Source organism: Aulonocara stuartgranti (assembly GCF_965226115.1).
Source record: "Aulonocara stuartgranti genome assembly, chromosome: 7".
Lineage (NCBI taxonomy): Eukaryota > Metazoa > Chordata > Actinopteri > Cichliformes > Cichlidae > Aulonocara > Aulonocara stuartgranti.
The window spans coordinates 53,750,657-53,769,050 of record NC_138945.1 but is presented as its reverse complement, the minus strand read 5'-3'; the positions used below and the strand labels follow the sequence as shown (position 1 = coordinate 53,769,050).

The following is an 18,394-nucleotide window of genomic DNA, read 5'->3' as shown; positions in this document are numbered from 1 at the left end:
CACAGAGCTAGCCCTCCTGATCAGTTTCTCCAGCCTGGATGAGTCCTTCTTTGCTGTGCTGCTCCCCCAGCACACCACAGCATAGAAAAGTACTCCAGCAACCACCGACTGGTAAAACATCCTCAGGAGCTTCCTGCAGATGTTAAAAGACCTCAGCCTCCTGAGGAAGTACAGTCGGCTTTGGGCTTTTTTATACAGGTGCTCTGTGTTGCATGACCAGTCCAGTTTATTGTCCACCCACAGCCCGAGGTACTTGTTGACCACCTCCTCCCCCTCTATCTGAACCGGCAGTGGACCTTCTCTGGACCTCCCGAAGTCCACAACCAGTTCCTTAGTCTTTGAGGTGTTGAGTTGCAGGTGGTTTGTGTGACTCCATGCGACAAAGTTCCTCACCAGACTTATTCGCACAGTCTCACCTCATTTAAGAGATTTTAAGTCCAGCCAAAACATTTCAGAGCTTCTCCTGCTGAACTCCAATCTCATCACTGACTCCAGCTGTACAGGCCACACCTTCGATTATACCTGCTTGTTAAATTCACACAGAGCAGCTACACCAACAGAAGCTTGATCATGCCAGCGCTTTTATTTTTTTAAACACATGTATATGGAAATAGGGATTACAGAAAGATGGTTGACAAGTCCATCTCTCTGGCGCATAAATACAAGTCACACAATACATCATACTTTTTTTTTTTTAAATATATACAAACTTTTTTTAAAGTAATGACTGAGATTTAGACATTTGACTGAATGCCTTTCATCTTCTGAAGATTTAAGTGCCAGTGGCTAACAGGACTCTCCCCAGTCTTCAACAATACAGGTACCTATGCATCAGTGACAGGTATTGTTGTTCTTGTGTTATTTGGACATGAATCCAAAGGCTCTTCCTTAAGACCATCTGTGTTCCCGACATGATCAACCTTTAATGCAATCAAATCCAGTAGCTTCTTCAGATTGCTGTCAGATTTGGGCGGGATGTTACACTGATTTTTACAGCAGCATGTGTAGCTGACATTGTATTTGACTCCCTGGTAAGAGATGACTTTATGGGAGCCACAGAGTTTACTGTCCACACAGCCCTGAGAAGACAAGATGTGGAAGAAGCCATAGTTGCCTGTGGAGATGGCGCAGCGCTGGTCGGGCATACACTGGCTGGTGGTTTGGGGGCAGGGCTTGCTTTTCTGCTGCAGAGGACAGTAGTAGCACAGCAGGCTATCTAGAGCCAGTGCTGGGAGGATCGCAGCTGAGACCAGCAGGATGGAGATCAAGAAGCAGCATGGACTAAACAGATGGATACCCAGACTAATGTGAATTCACACCAAAACAATACATACTGAAATAATATTTCAATTAAAGGCATTTATGGTTCTTAGTTATTTGCATGCATGTGCTGTTCACCTGGTCTTTCTTTGCGATCCCATCTTTGTCTGTAAAATCCCACCAAACGTGAGAACGTGTCCACTCAAGCAACCTTAAAACGCCAGCTTCTGATTGCTAATCAGAAACAGGTGTGTCTTTAAAATGTCATTGCGCACACATGTGAAAGAAGAAACACACGAATTCACACAAACACCTTTCAAACTTAAAACTTCCAGTTTATTGCAAAGGAAGAACATTTGCTTTGTCCTTTAAAATAAAACTCTGTGCAGCCTATTAAAAAAATAATTTCAGCTGAGGTAAAAAGAAAGAAAAAAGGCAGTGTTACATTGCCATCTGGTGTTTGCTTTAAGTCACGTTTCAACCACAACCTCTATATACACTTTGAATCCAGGCAACAAGCTGCTGCTGTGCAGCATGTACAGCAAATAAAGATTTATTTGCCTAAATGAGTTTCTTCTGAAATTTGTGATCATGTTGCGTAGCCAGAGGAAATGGTGAGCTGTGCCTTCTTGTACAAAGGTTCCTGTGAAGAAAATCAAATTCTACATAAGCTGAAATGGTCACTACCACCCACGTGTATGACAGGAAATGAGGGTACGAGTGTGAAGTTGAAAATATGTAATCGAAGTGTTAAAACTTATGTGACTGGTGATGTACTTCAGTGAATCATACACAGGGGTACTGAAGGTGACATTTTAAAGTACGAATCAAATTTAGTTGGTTCTTATATAGCACTTTTCTACTCTGCTTAAACACTTAAAGAACTTTATACTATAAGCCTCATCCACAATAGTAATTGTTTCCCTACGCTTACGCATTTTCTATCTAATGTTCACACTCAAATGAGTACATCAGGAGGACTTTGCAGTTCAGTATCTTTCCCATGGATTCTTTGGAAGATACTGGAGCAGCTAAGGATTTAACCCACCAACCTTGGAACTGGTAGACAACCCATGCTACCTCATGGATCACAGCCCACACAAAAGTAATGGGCAGAAATAGTTAGCCCAAGAATGAGAAAGGGAGCACATGCACAGTTCAAACAGATTCAAATAGAAGTATTAACCAGTCAAAGCAAATCAGTAGACAATAAATGACAGACGCCGCTAGCTGCAGAAAAAGTACAGCTGAAGAATAACTTACAGTTCAAATTGTTAGCAAGATGCTAACATGGTAACAAATGATACAAGAGCTGTTGTATGTGACTGATTATAGAAATTTACCAATTAACATGGACAGGTGTAGTTTTAAAAGGCCCTGTATTTGTAGTGAATGTTATCTACTAATCAGGAGGTTGGTGGTTCAATCCCTGCATGCCAAGGAGCGCTTGGGCATGTTTCTAAATCTCCAACATGCCATCATAAGTACTTAGATAGATGGAAATATTGTATTTGTATTAATGGTGTCCCTTTCATTCTGTGGCTATCTATTTCCACCCAGTTTAGGGTGCCTGTGGTTCTGGAGATAGTGTGGGTTGTCTACCAGTGTGTAGGTTTGTGGTTCAAATCACTGGGTGTTCCATTGTCCTTAAAAGACTCCTTAAGAAAGATCCTTAAGTTCCTTCTGATGCGTTTATTAGAGTGTGAATGTTAGAAAGCACATCCACATAGAAAAAAATGCTGTTTTAATGAATGAGGTTTGTAGTATAAAGTGGTTTGAGTCCTCAAGTAGAGCAGAAAAGTGCTACATAACAACCAGTCGAGTTTATTGGACTCAATCTACTTGAGCTCTTTTGTCCCATACTTTGTCAACTTTCTTTTGGGTGGCTGCCAATTGGAAACAGAAGCTTTAATACTGAACTCAAAGATTCTTAATGGTGACAGTACATAAATGAAAATCAAAACAAACATATAAAGTCTCGTTCTAACTCATCTGAATCTACTAGAAGAATGAGCCTACATTGAGCTCCGCATCCTCATCCTCCCTGCCAGCATCACCCCAGTCTTCCTGTTCCTCTGCAGGGTCGTAGCTGTACAAAGGAATCAACCTATGCCGCAAATCATCCAATCTGAAAAAAAGAGAAAGAGAAACCTGAACATAAAAGAGCCCAAACCGAGCTCAAGATGATGCTTCAACTTCAGGAGTTACCTCATTTTTCTTCTGATATAAACAACCTAAAGAGAAGCACAAGCCAAACAGAAGTGCAATTATAATAGATGTGTAAGACATCATTTTGAAAGTGAATTGTGCAGAAGTAAATAAACATTTTTACCACTGCCACTATACATCCAATCAGTATGAGCACAACCAAAGGGATGAGTGAATAGTAACCAGGAAATACAGGTTTGCTGGGTACTGGTGAAATATGGGGAGTTGTGTGGTTCGGATGCATTTCTTCCTGCCCCATCGTCCTTTTTATAGCAGCCGTCTGTGCTGCGCACCTGTGTGACACATTCAGTGCCGTGCCTCTGCTTTCATTCCCACAGAAAGACGCAAAAACAAATGTCGCCGTGGCATGTAAGATCCAGCAAATCTGTATGTACAGTACAGTAAATATTTACGTGCCTCAAACTGAACTGAAAAGGCGGCTGATTAAAGGATACTACAGCGACGCATTTTAACATATGTGCGTTTTTCTTTCTTAAATGTATTCTTACCTTATGTGCTACCTGGGGACTACCTGAACATGCATGTCGTTCTCGCTCCTTTCAAGTCTTTGTGACCCACTGAAACACAGTGATCGCGTATCTCAACTTGCTCAATAGCATTCCTCCATGAGGAGTGTATTCAGTGTATTCCAGTGTGTTAGTTGAACTGGACAGACGTGTTTATCCATGTTTATGATCACGTTTAAAACATTTTGACACACATACAGTAAAGTCAGAAGTGATGCTGCTTTGAAAATTAATGTCACATATGGTTTTCCATTGGTTAACTCGTGAAAAACACACACGCAAAATAAATATCTAATCAGCATTTGAAACATACAATGAAAAGTCAAGATTGTTTTGTGTTTTCAAATTTTAATGTAAGACTAAGAACTAACTGGAATTAGTTCACCTGTACAACAACAGCACACGCACACATATGTAATACACAGTTTTGTCCAGCAGAGGGCAACTTTGTGACGCGGGAGAGGGAAGAGGAGGAACAGTGGGAGGAGCTAGCAAACCTTTCCAGATTTCTTACAGGTCTAACTGGCTGGGCTTGGCTTCATTCAAGCTTTCACCTTGAACAGGATACACGCCGGACATCAGAGCTTTTACGGTAAGCTCACAAAAATATACCCGTGAATTTGCAAAAGATAAATCTTGTTATTCACAGCTACTCTTAACATTTTACTATAGAGGACCTTCTGTGACATGAAGGGAAAACACTACGTGATATGAAAAAGTACCAGGCTAGATTTGAGTTTGATTTAAATTCAAAAATCCCTGCTGTTCAGCTTTATACTGTCTAAAAATAGAATTTAAGTCATAATGTGTTATTTGTGGTGTCACTGATATATAACAAGGCATTGTTGTGGGCTTATTGGTGTGCTCTGTTGGATTTCCTGTTAAGATTTGAAAGCTTGTTAATAATTACACCAGCCTGAACCTTCAGATTCAGTTAGACTCTGCTCATAAAACCCGCCCTACCTTCAACAATTCGCATTTTCTAATGTAAGTCATCAAGTATCCTAACTTGTCATTATTAATAATACCACCACATAGGTTTTTTCTGTTCTGCCATGCTGTGAATGAAGGCCGTGCGGAGTGTGAAACACCAGCATCCAGAAAAACTTGTTTACATGAATAAAATGCAATGGAAAGCTCAGCTGAAACACTCCACAGAGAAGATGCGAGCGACACCGATCTCCCCATGCCTTTGAGGGACGATCTAGAAGCAATACACCTGTATGAGAGCATTGATGACCTATCACAAAATGATGGGCCTAATTTGTACGACATCCCAGAATCCCCCACTTTAACCCAGCCTAAACCTGGAAATGATATCTGGAATTTTGAGATCGGAGGTCCTGGAAATACCAACCAGCAGAGCACCATTGGTCGCCCCCCAGTACCCCCAAGATCTCCTAATCTACAAAGATGTAGGCTTCCCAGTGAATGTTTGAGAGGAGAAAAGGTCCTTCGACTTCCTCCTCCTCCTCCTCCTCCCAGGCCGGGACTCAAAAAGCAGGTTTCTTGTGATTTCAGCGAGCCTCTTCAAAGACTGACTCGCTCCAAGACCGTATGCAACCAAGTGAGCATCTCCAATACTCATTGTAGACAAAAAGCTCCTTAATGTTCAAGATCGAAACCCAAAATACAGAGAGAAGACTGAAGAGTGTCTCTTGTATTCTTTTCCTCATCAGGATATATGGGCCATCACACTCATAGACACTCCGGAGGGCAGCACCAAGACAATGGTTTCGTTTTCTGCTGCAACTGCCAGGTATGAAAATGACCATAAAAACAACTTGTGTGGAAATGAAATGACTATAAAATGCTTTTGTTTACAATATTCTCCTTTACTATGACAGAAATCAGGCAAACAAAATTAGTCACTGGACTTTAAATCTTATATGCTGTGTATTTACTGTCAATTGTTTTGCTACTGGACGGCTCCTCTGTAGTTCCAGTTGGTTTCTAATCGCAATCATACTTTCATTTGGAATTTTGCAACCTGTTTTTCTTCACTGTCTCTGGCAGCTTAATGTCAAAATACAAGCACACAGAAAGTCTTTACAACTCCGGTTTGGTATGCGGTCGACTGCTGGACATCAACCGTGCTCTGCTGCAGCAGGTCGAGGTGACTATCAGTGTGGTGTGGGACCAAAACCAGATCCCCATTCCCACCTCAGGTAACATTTGTATATATACCAGTTCACTTGCTTCTGTTAGCTAGCAGCAGCTCCCATCCAATGTCACAAAATACTGGAGAGAGAGAAATCCTTTAAAAGTGGCTACAATAGTGCAATTTGTACATTCAAATGTTTAAAACCCATCACTGAATTCACTGCAAAGCTTCTTCTGTCATCATGCACTGACTCTGAGATGACAGTGCAGCCATCACACATGGTATTTGGGCAGAAACGTGGGCTAAGCATCTTTCTGAGGTCTTTACTGAAAATGAGGTCTAACACAAATGTAATAATATTTTCTGTTGCAAAGTTTAACCACAAATCAATTTTCTTGCTTTTTGTCTGTCCTTAAGTATCTGCAGACAACTTAACAACATTTGTTTCTTCCTCCGTCTTTTGGTTTCTGTGGCAGTTAAATGAATTTAAAACAGGAAAAATGATCATAAAATGTTGCTTGTTACTCGTAGTCTGTTTTAGAAATTATGCATTATTGATATTTCTAACTTAAAAAAATAAATAAGTGGTAAAATTGGCATAAAGTGTTAACAGACTTATCAGCAGTCAAGTAAGCAGCTATTACCCAACCTCGCAACCCAGGAAACTGTGCTGAACAGGGTCATTTGTAGGTAATATCTATAAATGCTTCATAAGTTTCTTCATATGTTGGCATGTGTGGTGTCTCTGAAGTCTAATCTTTTATCCAGTGAACAGGACAGTGAAGAGTCTGATCGAGGACATCTCCCAGCTTCTAGACATCCCTCCTGACCAATCTGAGCATTGCGTATTAAAACTGTGCGACTCCGAGGAGGTTCTCCAGAAGTAAGTTTATTGCTAGATTTTACTGCAAAAGCTCATGACGTCCTCTTAAACCTGCATCGTTTAATGTGGTGTAATGCGCCCCATGCACTCTTTTTTTGGTCTGCCTTTAGTGAAGAGCTGCTCGGCATGCACGAGACAATTCAGATCTACTACAAGCTTAATCTAGAAGTCCCCGTCCGACTGGTAAACATCAACAGCATCAAACGTGGACTGGCCAGAGATGTGAGTGGCTCAAGGTCCTTTTCCATTTCCTCTTACAGAAAGGATCCTTTCGCTTCGTCCCAAGTCTTGAAACAATGTACAACTCTTCCCGTTCCCTGGCCGGTTTGTTATCGTGAGAACTATTGTAGCTGTAAAAATCTCCACCCTGAGCTCTTGACTTTGCTCTGTGTAAACATGACGCCATGACTGGTGGCATTTAGCGTGAAGACGTAAACAGAATAAAGGTGAACCCGATGTGCGCTTAGATTTAAATGCATAAAAGACAAAATATGCATGTTCACTGTCGTGTAATTAGTTAAATGTTTTATATAAGCTACATATTGGATATTATTTATGGAAGTTGTCCACATATGAGCGACACCATAACCATAAAAATCCAACATTCCGATCTATGTCGCCCCCTTTAAGGCTGTGGATGACAACACTGCATGCCAGCTGTTCCGGTTCCTTGCTTCTGCTTTCGTCTTCAACACCAGCAAGTAAGACAACCAGCAGCACTGCATACCACCAGCTTTGAGGAGTAGTTTCATTAACAATGACAGCTATTTGATGGCGAGACAGTCAGATGGTGTCTGTTTGCAGAAAACATGAAGAGAGCTGGTTTTACTACCACTTTGTTTACACTTTTTCCTCCCCTCTCAGGCTGAGTCTTCAGAGTGTGCTCAACACCTACTGTAGAGAGGCAAAAGAGCTCTTCAGTAATAAGGTCAGTAAAATAAATAAATAAATAAAAGCAGCTAGTGGATTTTCTTTCTCAATACATGGTTGTCCAATATTTCTCCTCATTTGTGTCTCGTCTTATTATGGTCTGCAGTCTGGGGTGAATATTGGTGTTATTGTGAGCCGTGCTCGGACCATCAGCAACCTTCTGTGTGGTGTCACGTGCCAAGAACTGGAGGATGCCATTGGCAACCTCAACAGGATTAACCCAAGACCTCTGGTAGGTTATATCACAGAAACAGAACCATCAGTATAAATAGAAGTTAGTATCACACTAACCTGCAAAATTTGCCTCAATCTCATCGTTTTTCTTGTACCTTTAAAAACCTGCAAAAAATGCCTGTTCACATTAAAAATGACAGATGTTTCATTTTTTGTGTTGCAGAGTCATGAAGAGATAAGTGAGTGTGCAGATGGTGAGTATCTATACTGGTACGTGTGTGGTTGTGTGTGGTGTATATTTACTGTAAACTTTTTGTTGTTGCTGGACAGCAAAGAAGTTTTTTAGATTATTTTGGGCGTCAGGTTTATTTCCATAAGGAGAATCTATTTGAAAGTGAAACAAGTTATTTACTCATTGAAGCGTTGGTGACTGGACTCCAATCAAAAAAAAGAGAGCAGATTAGTGTCAATAGTAGAAGTGTCTGTATAACAGACAGGATGAGGCATGTAGTGGGTAAAAGATCCTGGAAATAATGGTGTTAAAGGCAGAATGATAAAATAGCAGAGTTTTAAAGAGCAGGAAATAGCTTTTACTATATGTGACAGACAAGAAGATGATTGGATCAGAGTGAAGAAAGAAGTGTGATATGAAACCGAGCTCCCAACACAAACTTGCCCACCAACCTACATGGTTATGAATTTTTAGTTTTGTAACAACATGCTCAATATGCTCAAAAACTTGAAAAACATATTTGTTATTTAAATATTTACAATTTTTGGAAGACCACTGTCAGACATATCAGTTTTGCCTCTGGCGCACAAACATGGTGCTATATGTACACTACTCTTTACTAACAGTGCTTCAGTGCCATGTTTTGCATTTTATCAATGCCAAAGGAAAAAGAGAGCAAACTACAATTCTGGTATACTACACCTGTTATTGATACATCTACATAAAGCAATGACGATCATTATTAAATGTTTCAGCTATCAAATTTTGCTGTAAAGGTTCTACTAAAAAGTTGGACTCTCTTAAGTGATGTTTATTATCTGTGCTCCAGCCATGCTCATTCTCCACGAGGCGCTGCAAAAGCTGCTGCAGGTGTTTTTTGAAAACTTCCAGTCAGACTTCAGTGCCCCGAAGGTAACGAGCAGCTTGCAAATCTGTGACGTAGACCACAACCGCGACATCCTCCAGCTCAAAGTTGCTGCTCTCTACAAACTACAGCCCATCTGGGTAGACATGTACGTGTGTGGTTATTGTATTTTTATATATTTATATATGCATGCACAAACTCAATTCACGCGCTCAAGCATGAATGTTAACCACACCGTTGATATTCACTGGATTCTTTATTGTTCCTCTTCTTTTAGTTACGAGTCGTTCTCTATTTCGTGTGAGCTGACGTACGTCGGAAGGAAGCTCTGCGACAGTGGAGTTTGTGAAAATATCAGCACTGCCTTGTCACACGGAAACACAATCCAGTGTAACCGCATGTAAGATTTAGATAGTGCCCATAAGTATAAATTTTATTTTGTCACGTCCAACTTCCTCTTTCTTCATTTACAACCGGTCTAAAGTACGATAATGTAAAATAATTGCAAGACAAACAACGCGTGTAAATGAATAATATATAACCTATATGTTCTTTGTTTTTAGGATAGTATTCCCTGTTTCAATAAATCAGCTTCCCTATGAGTCCATGCTCACTTTTCGCCTCAAGGGCTCCAAGAAAGGCAAAACTGCTGAGCTTTTATCGTGGGCTGTACTACCTCTTTACAGCGATAGGTAAGTTGTCATTAAAGCTTACATCTCTATAGCACCTATAAAGTTTTTGTGTCTATTTGGATTGGTTTAAAATTCATATGCACACTCATTGGACTTTACGAGCACTCGGAGACAGTGGGTAGGAAAAACTCCCTTTTAACAGGAAGAAACCTCAAGCAGAACAGCGCTATTTTAGCTGTAAAAATCTAAACCTAATTGGCTGATGAGATATTTGCAGTGATGAGGAGTTGGACAGGTGTTCCTAATAAAGTGACTGGCGAGTATATGCAACTGTGAATTAAATCATGTATTGGTGTTAACTGAGGAAACCCCAGTTCCACTATCTCTGTGTTTGTTTTCACGCATTAAAATGAAAGTGCTTCATTCTTTTAATACTTTAAAGACTCAAAACAACAGATGGAAACATGTCACTGTGCAAGAACAGTTTTCAAATTGCTTTGCATTGCATGTGTTTAAAGGCTGGTTGTGTTTTTACAAGCTCAGTGTAGTTCTGTTGCAATAAGTGTATTCTCTCTCTCTGTGTGCAGGACTCTCGTAACAGGCACCGTCTTGCTCTGTATGTCTACTTTGGCTGAGCTGTCTTTTCCTCCGTCCGCTGCCCTCTTTGACAGCCACAGACAAGCCACTGGGGTGATAATGCACGTAAGTAATACTGGACAGCTCTGCCCTCTGTTGATCAAAAAGCAAAACGACACCACATTCCTTGACTCTTTATCTTCCTACCTTTTCCCTCAGCTTCAGTTTCAAGACCAGGTTGAGTGGGAGTATAAGAGGCCCATTGCACTCCCTGGGTCAATATTGTTCACACAGGCTTGTGAGGAACTGCAAAAGAAAATGCTGGAGGTTTCAAAGAAGCATTGTCTCTGCTTGTGAGTAGAATGACTTAATTCCTGAGTCATTTGAGAACAGGACTAGTCAGAAATACCTTGAACTACGAGTTCTCAGTAATTCTTCAAGATTGCTTCCAGGGTTTTGTTGTCAAGCAACACATTCCTAAAATAATTTTTCTTTCACCAGTCTTACAGAGAATGAGAAAGCTTTCCTGTGGACGAAACGTCACAGCAGCGACAAACAAAGTACGTTCCTCCACCTGCTGCTGGGCGGAGTTTCCCACTGGTATCCTGAAAACCTGACAGAAATCTATACCATACTGGAGAACTGGGCTATCTATCTACCTGAGGAAGCCCTTTTCCTGCTTAGCGACAGGTACAGCGTTTACATGCAAAAATAAAGTGCTGTCACTTAGAAAAGCTGACCAAAAAATTTATACAACATATGAAAGTAGTTATCAGTTCAACTAACACAAGGTAATAACTGGGTACCCTAAAACAAGGTCAGCGTAGTCTTTGGTTCTGGCTTCCTTTAGCCTAACACTGATCGTCCTGGATCTGGAATATCATTTCTTTAATCTTCTTAATATTCCTGGCCACCTACATTATCATCATAAATGAAGCACAGCGCATAATTCAAGACAATAAACACTAAAGAACTTTTGTAATAGAAACTGATGGATATCTGGTTAATGTTTCATTCATTTAAAACAAAAATGATCTGAACCCTTTCCCACTGATCTCACTTCCAGCTTTCATGATCAGACTGTACGACAGACAGCCGTTCAGTACTTTGAGCAGATACCAGATGGGGATCTGGAGGTGTATTTACCACAGCTGGTCCAGGTGAGCAAACTAACACACATTCAAACCTTTCAAAGGAGATCTCAAAAAAAATATGATGTTGAAGTAGTTAAATTTTTCAGATGATAAATTGGACAACTGGTGGCACACTTTGCACGCTCAGTAGTTTGATGTGTGATTGATGAGTGATCATTTCCTGCAGGCACTGAAGAATGAGTGGAAATTGGATGGACCCCTGGTAATGCTGCTGTTGGAGAGATCACTTAGGAACATACGCATCGCTCAGCAGCTCTTCTGGTGAGTCAGACACTAAACTGATGAGGAATAATACTAAAACTACTGGCATTTAATTCAGGTGAAAATGTTTATTGCCATATTAACATGAAAAAAGCTGAAAGACTTCTGTCTTTACTGATAAAATATTGATTTATTTATTACAGTTTTTCACTCTACTCGATTTTGTGATCAAATAGTGATCACATAAGAACAAGTCCATAAAAACTTATCAAATTGAAATCTTACTCCAAGTCATTTTCTTCCCCCTGAATTCATTGAATAGTACAAATAGAAGCTATGTCTTTCTTACTGTAAAGGGTTGTGTGACATGACTTAAACTAGTTTTTCCATAACATACGAGGAACTGCAGGATTTCCCGCTAACTCTTCTCTCTTGACACTGTGCACCGCCCACTGCATAATGGGCCTCCCAATAAGAGATCTAAAGATACCAGCTGGTATAAAAATGCAGCTGCTATTTTTAGAGCTGATATCATTGAATATGATCACAGAAATATATAAAGAAGTACATTTTGTGCACGCTAAAAGAGGTGAAATTTAGGAAACTGCCTTTGTATTCTAGTGTGTGTTAACAAAGCAAATCTTCACTGGCTTTCACACACAGTTAAGATGCTTCACTTATCAGTCGACCTTTTTTCTTTTAGTTCTAGACTCACTGTGTTTAGGTTCAACCTCTATGATGCTTTTAGGCAGTAAGTGACAACATCATGCATGCAAAGCTTTACAACTCATGCTAGAATATAATGTCAGGCTGCTGGAGGATGCCCGCAATGACCAACACTACCAGAGCTGGTTCAGTAAAATTCACGCTGCCCTGCTGCAGTGCTGCGGCCAAGCACTGAGGGAGGAGCTGCAGCGCGAAACCAAGCTGATGGCCGTGCTCGTACAGGTGGCTAGTGGCATTCGCAGTACTGACAAGGCTCGTCGTAAGGTCCGTAATTAACTCATTGGTGCATTCACTTCCTGGCTTATAATCCTTGTAATCATCGTGTCTGTCGATGTACAAGAAATGCATTTAATTTTTTGTTTTCTTTTGTGTTTTTTCTCCCGCTTTGCTCTTTTGTCTGCAGAGTACTTTGAAAAAAACAGGGTGGAGAATTGAAGACTTCTTTAAGGATGGGATCAGCTGTTGCCTACCACTAGATCCTGCTGTCTGTGTGAATGGAGTGAAGCTAGAAGTAAGATTGTTACCCACCATATCATATATCAGTATTTTTTTTTAATGCAAACACACAGCAACGTTTTATTTCAGGTGTTTACTCTTTGATGTGTTACTTCCAGGCCTGTAAGGTCCACAGCTCATTTGCTGCTCCTCTGGGGATCCCATTTATCTGCATTGACCCTCTGGCCAAGAACTACAATGTTATCTGCAAGGTGAGTAATGATATGCAGTTGGATCGATCCACACTGTGTTTTTGCTTGTTGTCTTCCAGGGAAATTAAATCTGTTTCAAAACTGCTATTACATAGCTCTGAATATTAGAGGACACTCTAAGGAAATCTCAGTTAAACGTGTTGTTCAGACAGGAGATGACCTGCGTCAGGACATGCTGGTACTTCAGATTGTCCGTGCGATGGACAGAGTGTGGCTCCAAGAGGGACTCGATCTACAAATGATCACCTACAAGTGTATTTCTACAGGCCAAGCTCGGGGTCAGTATGATAGATTTGTTTGTGCTTTTGAACGTCCATAAATAGTCTGGGAATTTGTGTTTTTCCAAAGCTTGTTATTTTATGCTTGTCAGGTCTGGTGGAAGTGATACCAGAGGCAGTGACCCTGGCAAAGATTCATAAAGAGTGGGGTCTGGGTGGAAGCCTCCGAGAGGACACTCTGGAGAAATGGTTTCACATGTTTAACAGAACTAAGGAAGACTACGAGAAGGTTAAGACCATCTGAAAAGCCTTTTCTTAACGATGCACTGTCACTGCTCCATCTTTCTCGTGCATAACACTTTCTGTTTATATGCAGGCTGTGATGAACTTCCTGCACTCGTGTGCCGGGTGGTGCGTTGCTACCTTCATCCTGGGCATCTGCGACCGCCACAATGACAATATCATGCTGAAAAAAAGTGGGCACATGTTCCACATTGACTTCGGGAAGATAATGGGCAATGCACAGATGTTTGGAAGTGTTAAAAGGCAAGTCAGCAAGTCAAGCAAAGCAGCATTTTGAAAAAGGACAGAGTGCTGTTATGTATGAGCAACGAAAAACATTTTCCTGCTCAATAATAGGGACCGGTCTCCCTTCATCTTTACATCTGAGATGCACCACTTCATCACTGGTGGAGGGCAGAAGCCTCAACGCTTGCATCGCTTCGTGGAGCTCTGCTGTGAGGCTTACAACATAATCAGACAGCGTTCTGCACTCATACTCAGCTTGTTGGAGCTTGTAAGACTAAATAACATTACAGTCCCTTTTTAACTCTGTCTGAGAACGGAAAACATCCCGTAAAACAGGTTTCTACCCATTGTGTATATTTCCAGATGCTACATGCAGGAATGCCAGAACTGAAGGACTCTAATGACTTGCAGTACGTCCAGAACAACCTCAGACCTCACGATACTGATCTGGAGGCCACCTCCTTCTTTACAAAGTAATGTGACGTGTGTGGCAACGTCTTCCTAAGAATACATATAATCCTTCCGCAAATAAACAAACTTGCATTTAATTTCTGCTGTTTGTGTTACACCTGTGGTAGGAAGATCAAGGAGAGTATGGACTGTGTTGCAGTCAAGTTTAACTTCCTGGCACACAACATTGCTCAACCCAAGACAAAGGGCACCCTGCCCCGGGAGAGTGCTCCTGCTCCTGCTAGTAACATTCAGGAAGCTGTCATTTTGGGATACTCTGCCAAGGGAAAAGATGTGGTAAGCCTGCAACTGCACTTTGGCCTCAGTAACAAAACAAACCATTATAAAATAGATTTTACCTGATGCACTAAAGGGCTGTTTATTAGGCCCAAATAGCTGGAGGAGGCAATAAAACACTTGGAAGTGACAGCGAATTCACACTTTTTTTTTTTTGATTGTTTGCTGTCACTTACAGCTTGTCAGAAGGCAGTCTTGTGCTTATAAAGTCTTTCCCAAGGGTTGGGTGAGGAGTATTTGTAAGCATTTACTACTCTTTGATCCGAAGAGCTGTCCTGATGTCAAGTGCTTCTTCTTCTAGTCACATTCAGTCTATAGTAGAAATAACAGCAAGGATCAAGGACTCAGGTGTTTGCAAAAATGCAGTGAAAATAAAGGAGTTTGCATATGAGCAGTGATTTAAGCTACTAAAACAATCTCCCTGGAAGCTTTTAACACAGTTCCTGTAGTCTCTATCTAATGTAATAATTGGTTGTGTTTGATTTGCAGCTCTATGACCTAAGGATAACCATTGACGATGGGTTTCTGACCAGTGAGAAAACATTTGGACAGTTTGAGCTGATCCATAGGGAGCTGCAGAAACACTTTATTGAATCAACACTACCACAGTGAGTGAATAAATTAACATAAATCCTGCTCTCATGTATTATATTTTGTTGCACAGCTCGTTCTCATAGTAATTACATAATTAGATGCATGACTTCGCTTCCACTCCTTTGCTTCCAAGGTTTCCGAGCTGGTACCAGATGTCATTCACGCCAGGCAGGAAGATGTCTCTGCTGAATAAATACCTAAAAGAGCTTTTTGAAGGACCTTGCAAAGGAGTGAGTTTCTTCCCTGCTTTAGTAGTCCTTTGTGATTAGCTGTTTTCCCCATTAGAGCTGAACTTGAAAAGTATCTCAATTTGCCACCCGCAGAATGAATTTGTCTGCAGCTTGTTTCTGGATGGTCCAGGACATAACCGAGGTCCAAAATGTGCAGGTAAGAACAATGGAAAAAATATGTGAATGTGAGCGTTGATTGCGTGGTATATTGAGAAAAGTGTGATATTAGTTTATTTATAAGAAATTCCTTTGCTGTGATCTAATTGCACTTGTGTGATTATCTGTTGCAGAAGAGCAGCCTCAGGTCCAGCTTTACATTACTTACGTCAACTACAAGCTCTCTGTAATGATAAAACACCTGAAGAACATTGTGAGTTTCATTTATTCTTATTACTGTCCCGCAGCATTTAGCAAGAGTAAAGCATGTATAGTTAGGGTTCTATATCAGATATATACTCACTGGATACTACATCAGGTTCACCTCATTAACTTAGTCATACTAGTATGAGGTTGGACCGTCTTGCCTTCAGAATTCCTTAATTCTTCATGACATAGATTCAACAAGGTGCTGGAAATAATCCTCAGACATTTTGGTCCTGTTGACATGATAGTGTCACACAGATCCACTTTCATGTTGTGAATCTCTCATCCCGAAAGTGCTCGACTGCACTGAGATCTGGCGCCTGTGAAGGCCATTTGAGTACAGTGAACTCATTGTCACGTTCAAGAAAAATGTTTGAGATCATTTAAGTTTTGTGTCACAGTGTGTTAAGCTGTAGGATCCTTACTTCGATCGTGTCCATTACACCATCATGAACTACCAGAGGTTATTCTCCTCTTATACCAACCAGGTATTTGTGTCCTAAGAACTGCTGCTTACTAGATTCTTTATCTTTTTGGAACCTCCCCTATAAACCATAGAGAAGGACATGGTGAAAAAGCAGATCAGCAGTTTCTGAAACACTCCTGTCTGGATTGAGTGATTGTCTGTGGCTCGGGAGATAGAATCGGTCATCTACTAATTGGATGGATGGTGGATCGAATCACCAACCTTCCGGTCCATTCATCGGAAAACAACTAGTGTAAATGCTAGATAGCCATAAAACAAAGTGCTTGTATGAATGAGGCAAGTTCTTTGAGTTTTGAGGTAGAGTAGAAAAGTGCTTTATAAGAACCAGGTCATTTACCATCAGGCACCAAGAACCACCCCACATTCAAAGTCTCTTAAATCACCTTTCGTCCCCATTCTGAAGCTCAGTTTAATCTTCAGCAGTTTGCAAAAATGCATTAGTTGCTATCATGTGACTGAGTGTACTTGTGGCACGTGCTCATTCTCCTCTGACTTCCTGTTCATTCGCCTCTCCTCAACAGAAGCACCCGAACGGTTCTAACCCTGATGCCTATGTTATCACATACCTGAGGCCAGACCCTCGGAGGCGCTCCAAGAGGAAGACAAAGATTGTCCGCAATAATGTCAACCCCATCTTCAATGAACTGGTAGTGCCATCATTCCTCCTCTCTATCCATGATTAGACACAGTCAAGACATCTTTTGGTACTTAGCTGTATTACAGGGTAGCTTGTACATTTATAATCTTTTTCCACTAGTACATAGTGGCTTGGCTTGGCTCAGCTCCACTAAGTTTTTGGGTTTTCCATTAGGTGGTAGTACGTGGCACCAGGTGCTTTTTTTAATATCTATATGGCTGGGGTTCCAAGCTATCTGAGGCAATCCAAAAATGTGATCGACTGAGTAGCGTCAAGTGGAAAATCAGCTAATAGTACTTAATACTTTTAGTCTGCGTGCCTTTCACATGGGTAATTTGTTTTCACTTAAACTTCTAAACTGAAGTGCTTAGTTTAAAAAAACAACAAAAAAGAAATTGTGCAGTACAGCCACAATCACAAATTTCACCTAATATGATGATGCATCCTTGAACCCTTGAGCTGGATTTTGTCATCATGCATTAGCTGTCACATGTACAGTTAATTGTGATGAAAAAAAAAGTTTGTTTTTCTTTTGCTTTGTGTTTTGAATACTTCTTCAGATAAATTGTTCTCACTCTGACTTATAACTAAATGTATGAATATTTCATTATAATGAGAGTTCCTTCTGTGCTGCTGCAGTCTGATTTACAACATGATCTTTGACCCACTAACCATCATATTCCCACAAATTTATAGCCTCTTATAAACTCTTATTTAGAATTATAAAACCACATCTTAAGCTAGGTAACTAAAGTGTCTCCTTCCTACTCACAGGTGGAGTACACTTCGGTCACACAGCTGAATGGGATAGTCCTGGAAGTGGTAGTAAAGAGCAAGAAGGCTTTTGTGGCTGCAACTAACATAAAACTGGACGAAAAGTTGCTCAATCAGGAGCTCTGGTTCCCTCTCGGAAACTCTGCTATCTGACCTCAGAGCTGCACTGCAGGCTTACTGCCAGCAGGGGGTGCAACCACATCAAGTGAGGGACCACATTCATGGATTTGAGAGGGAGATGCCTGAGAAGAGGAAGAATGCACTGTATACAAAACTGCATGCCAGTTATACCTATTTATCAGATGCAACTTTATCCCATTCCAGACTTGAAAACACTGCCAGATGGGAGTGTGTGGATAAAGTTACAAAACAGACTGAAAGAACACAGCGGACTGTTTACTGTGTGACACTGAATTTATTATTTCTAAATTTTTATCGAATGAAGGCCTTTTGTTCACTAGTTTTTCTAATGTTACTTTGGTGATGGATGAAGAAAACGTATTTTTTAATCACTGTGGCACTTTCGTTTGCACTTGACTTTGTTTTTACTGAGAGCAAAAAGCAGACCTTGTAAACGTGTACGTTGCCGAGGCTGTGGACGCGACAGATTAAAGAGGAGGTGATGCAGCACCGCCGG

The 18,394-nt window shown here is 40.8% G+C and overlaps 2 protein-coding genes across 3 annotated transcripts; one reads left to right on the top strand and one right to left on the bottom strand.

The window, feature by feature from the left end:
• Positions 1-587: 587 nt before the first annotated feature.
• On the bottom strand, positions 588-4,063 carry LOC309711783 (uncharacterized protein). 2 transcript variants are annotated; one of them, XM_082542240.1, is made up of 6 exons: positions 3,978-4,063; positions 3,593-3,791; positions 3,469-3,494; positions 3,280-3,388; positions 1,399-1,903; positions 588-1,281 (listed from the first exon to the last, which is right to left on the bottom strand). In XM_082542240.1, exons 2-5 carry the CDS (start codon positions 3,725-3,727, stop codon positions 1,850-1,852), a joined length of 324 nt encoding a protein of 107 aa, XP_082398366.1. In that variant the 5' UTR covers positions 3,728-3,791; positions 3,978-4,063; the 3' UTR covers positions 588-1,281; positions 1,399-1,849. The 2 variants fall into 2 exon arrangements, with proteins under 2 accessions (XP_082398366.1, XP_082398365.1); XM_082542239.1 differs by having other exon boundaries at positions 3,593-3,853; positions 3,978-4,057.
• Positions 4,064-4,472: 409 nt separating this feature from the next.
• Positions 4,473-18,384, top strand: pik3c2g (phosphatidylinositol-4-phosphate 3-kinase catalytic subunit type 2 gamma). The gene is made up of 33 exons (XM_082539804.1): positions 4,473-4,587; positions 5,034-5,562; positions 5,675-5,754; positions 6,012-6,163; positions 6,868-6,982; positions 7,093-7,204; positions 7,613-7,683; positions 7,847-7,910; positions 8,019-8,144; positions 8,310-8,340; positions 9,148-9,331; positions 9,461-9,583; positions 9,747-9,875; positions 10,403-10,517; positions 10,611-10,744; positions 10,893-11,081; positions 11,458-11,551; positions 11,712-11,806; positions 12,556-12,736; positions 12,876-12,983; positions 13,087-13,179; positions 13,328-13,457; positions 13,550-13,686; positions 13,774-13,943; positions 14,037-14,193; positions 14,289-14,398; positions 14,504-14,672; positions 15,162-15,280; positions 15,400-15,496; positions 15,590-15,653; positions 15,787-15,866; positions 16,868-16,993; positions 17,758-18,384. Exons 2-33 carry the CDS (start codon positions 5,125-5,127, stop codon positions 17,908-17,910), a joined length of 4,146 nt encoding a protein of 1,381 aa, XP_082395930.1. The 5' UTR covers positions 4,473-4,587; positions 5,034-5,124; the 3' UTR covers positions 17,911-18,384.
• The last annotated feature ends 10 nt before the right edge of the window (positions 18,385-18,394 follow it).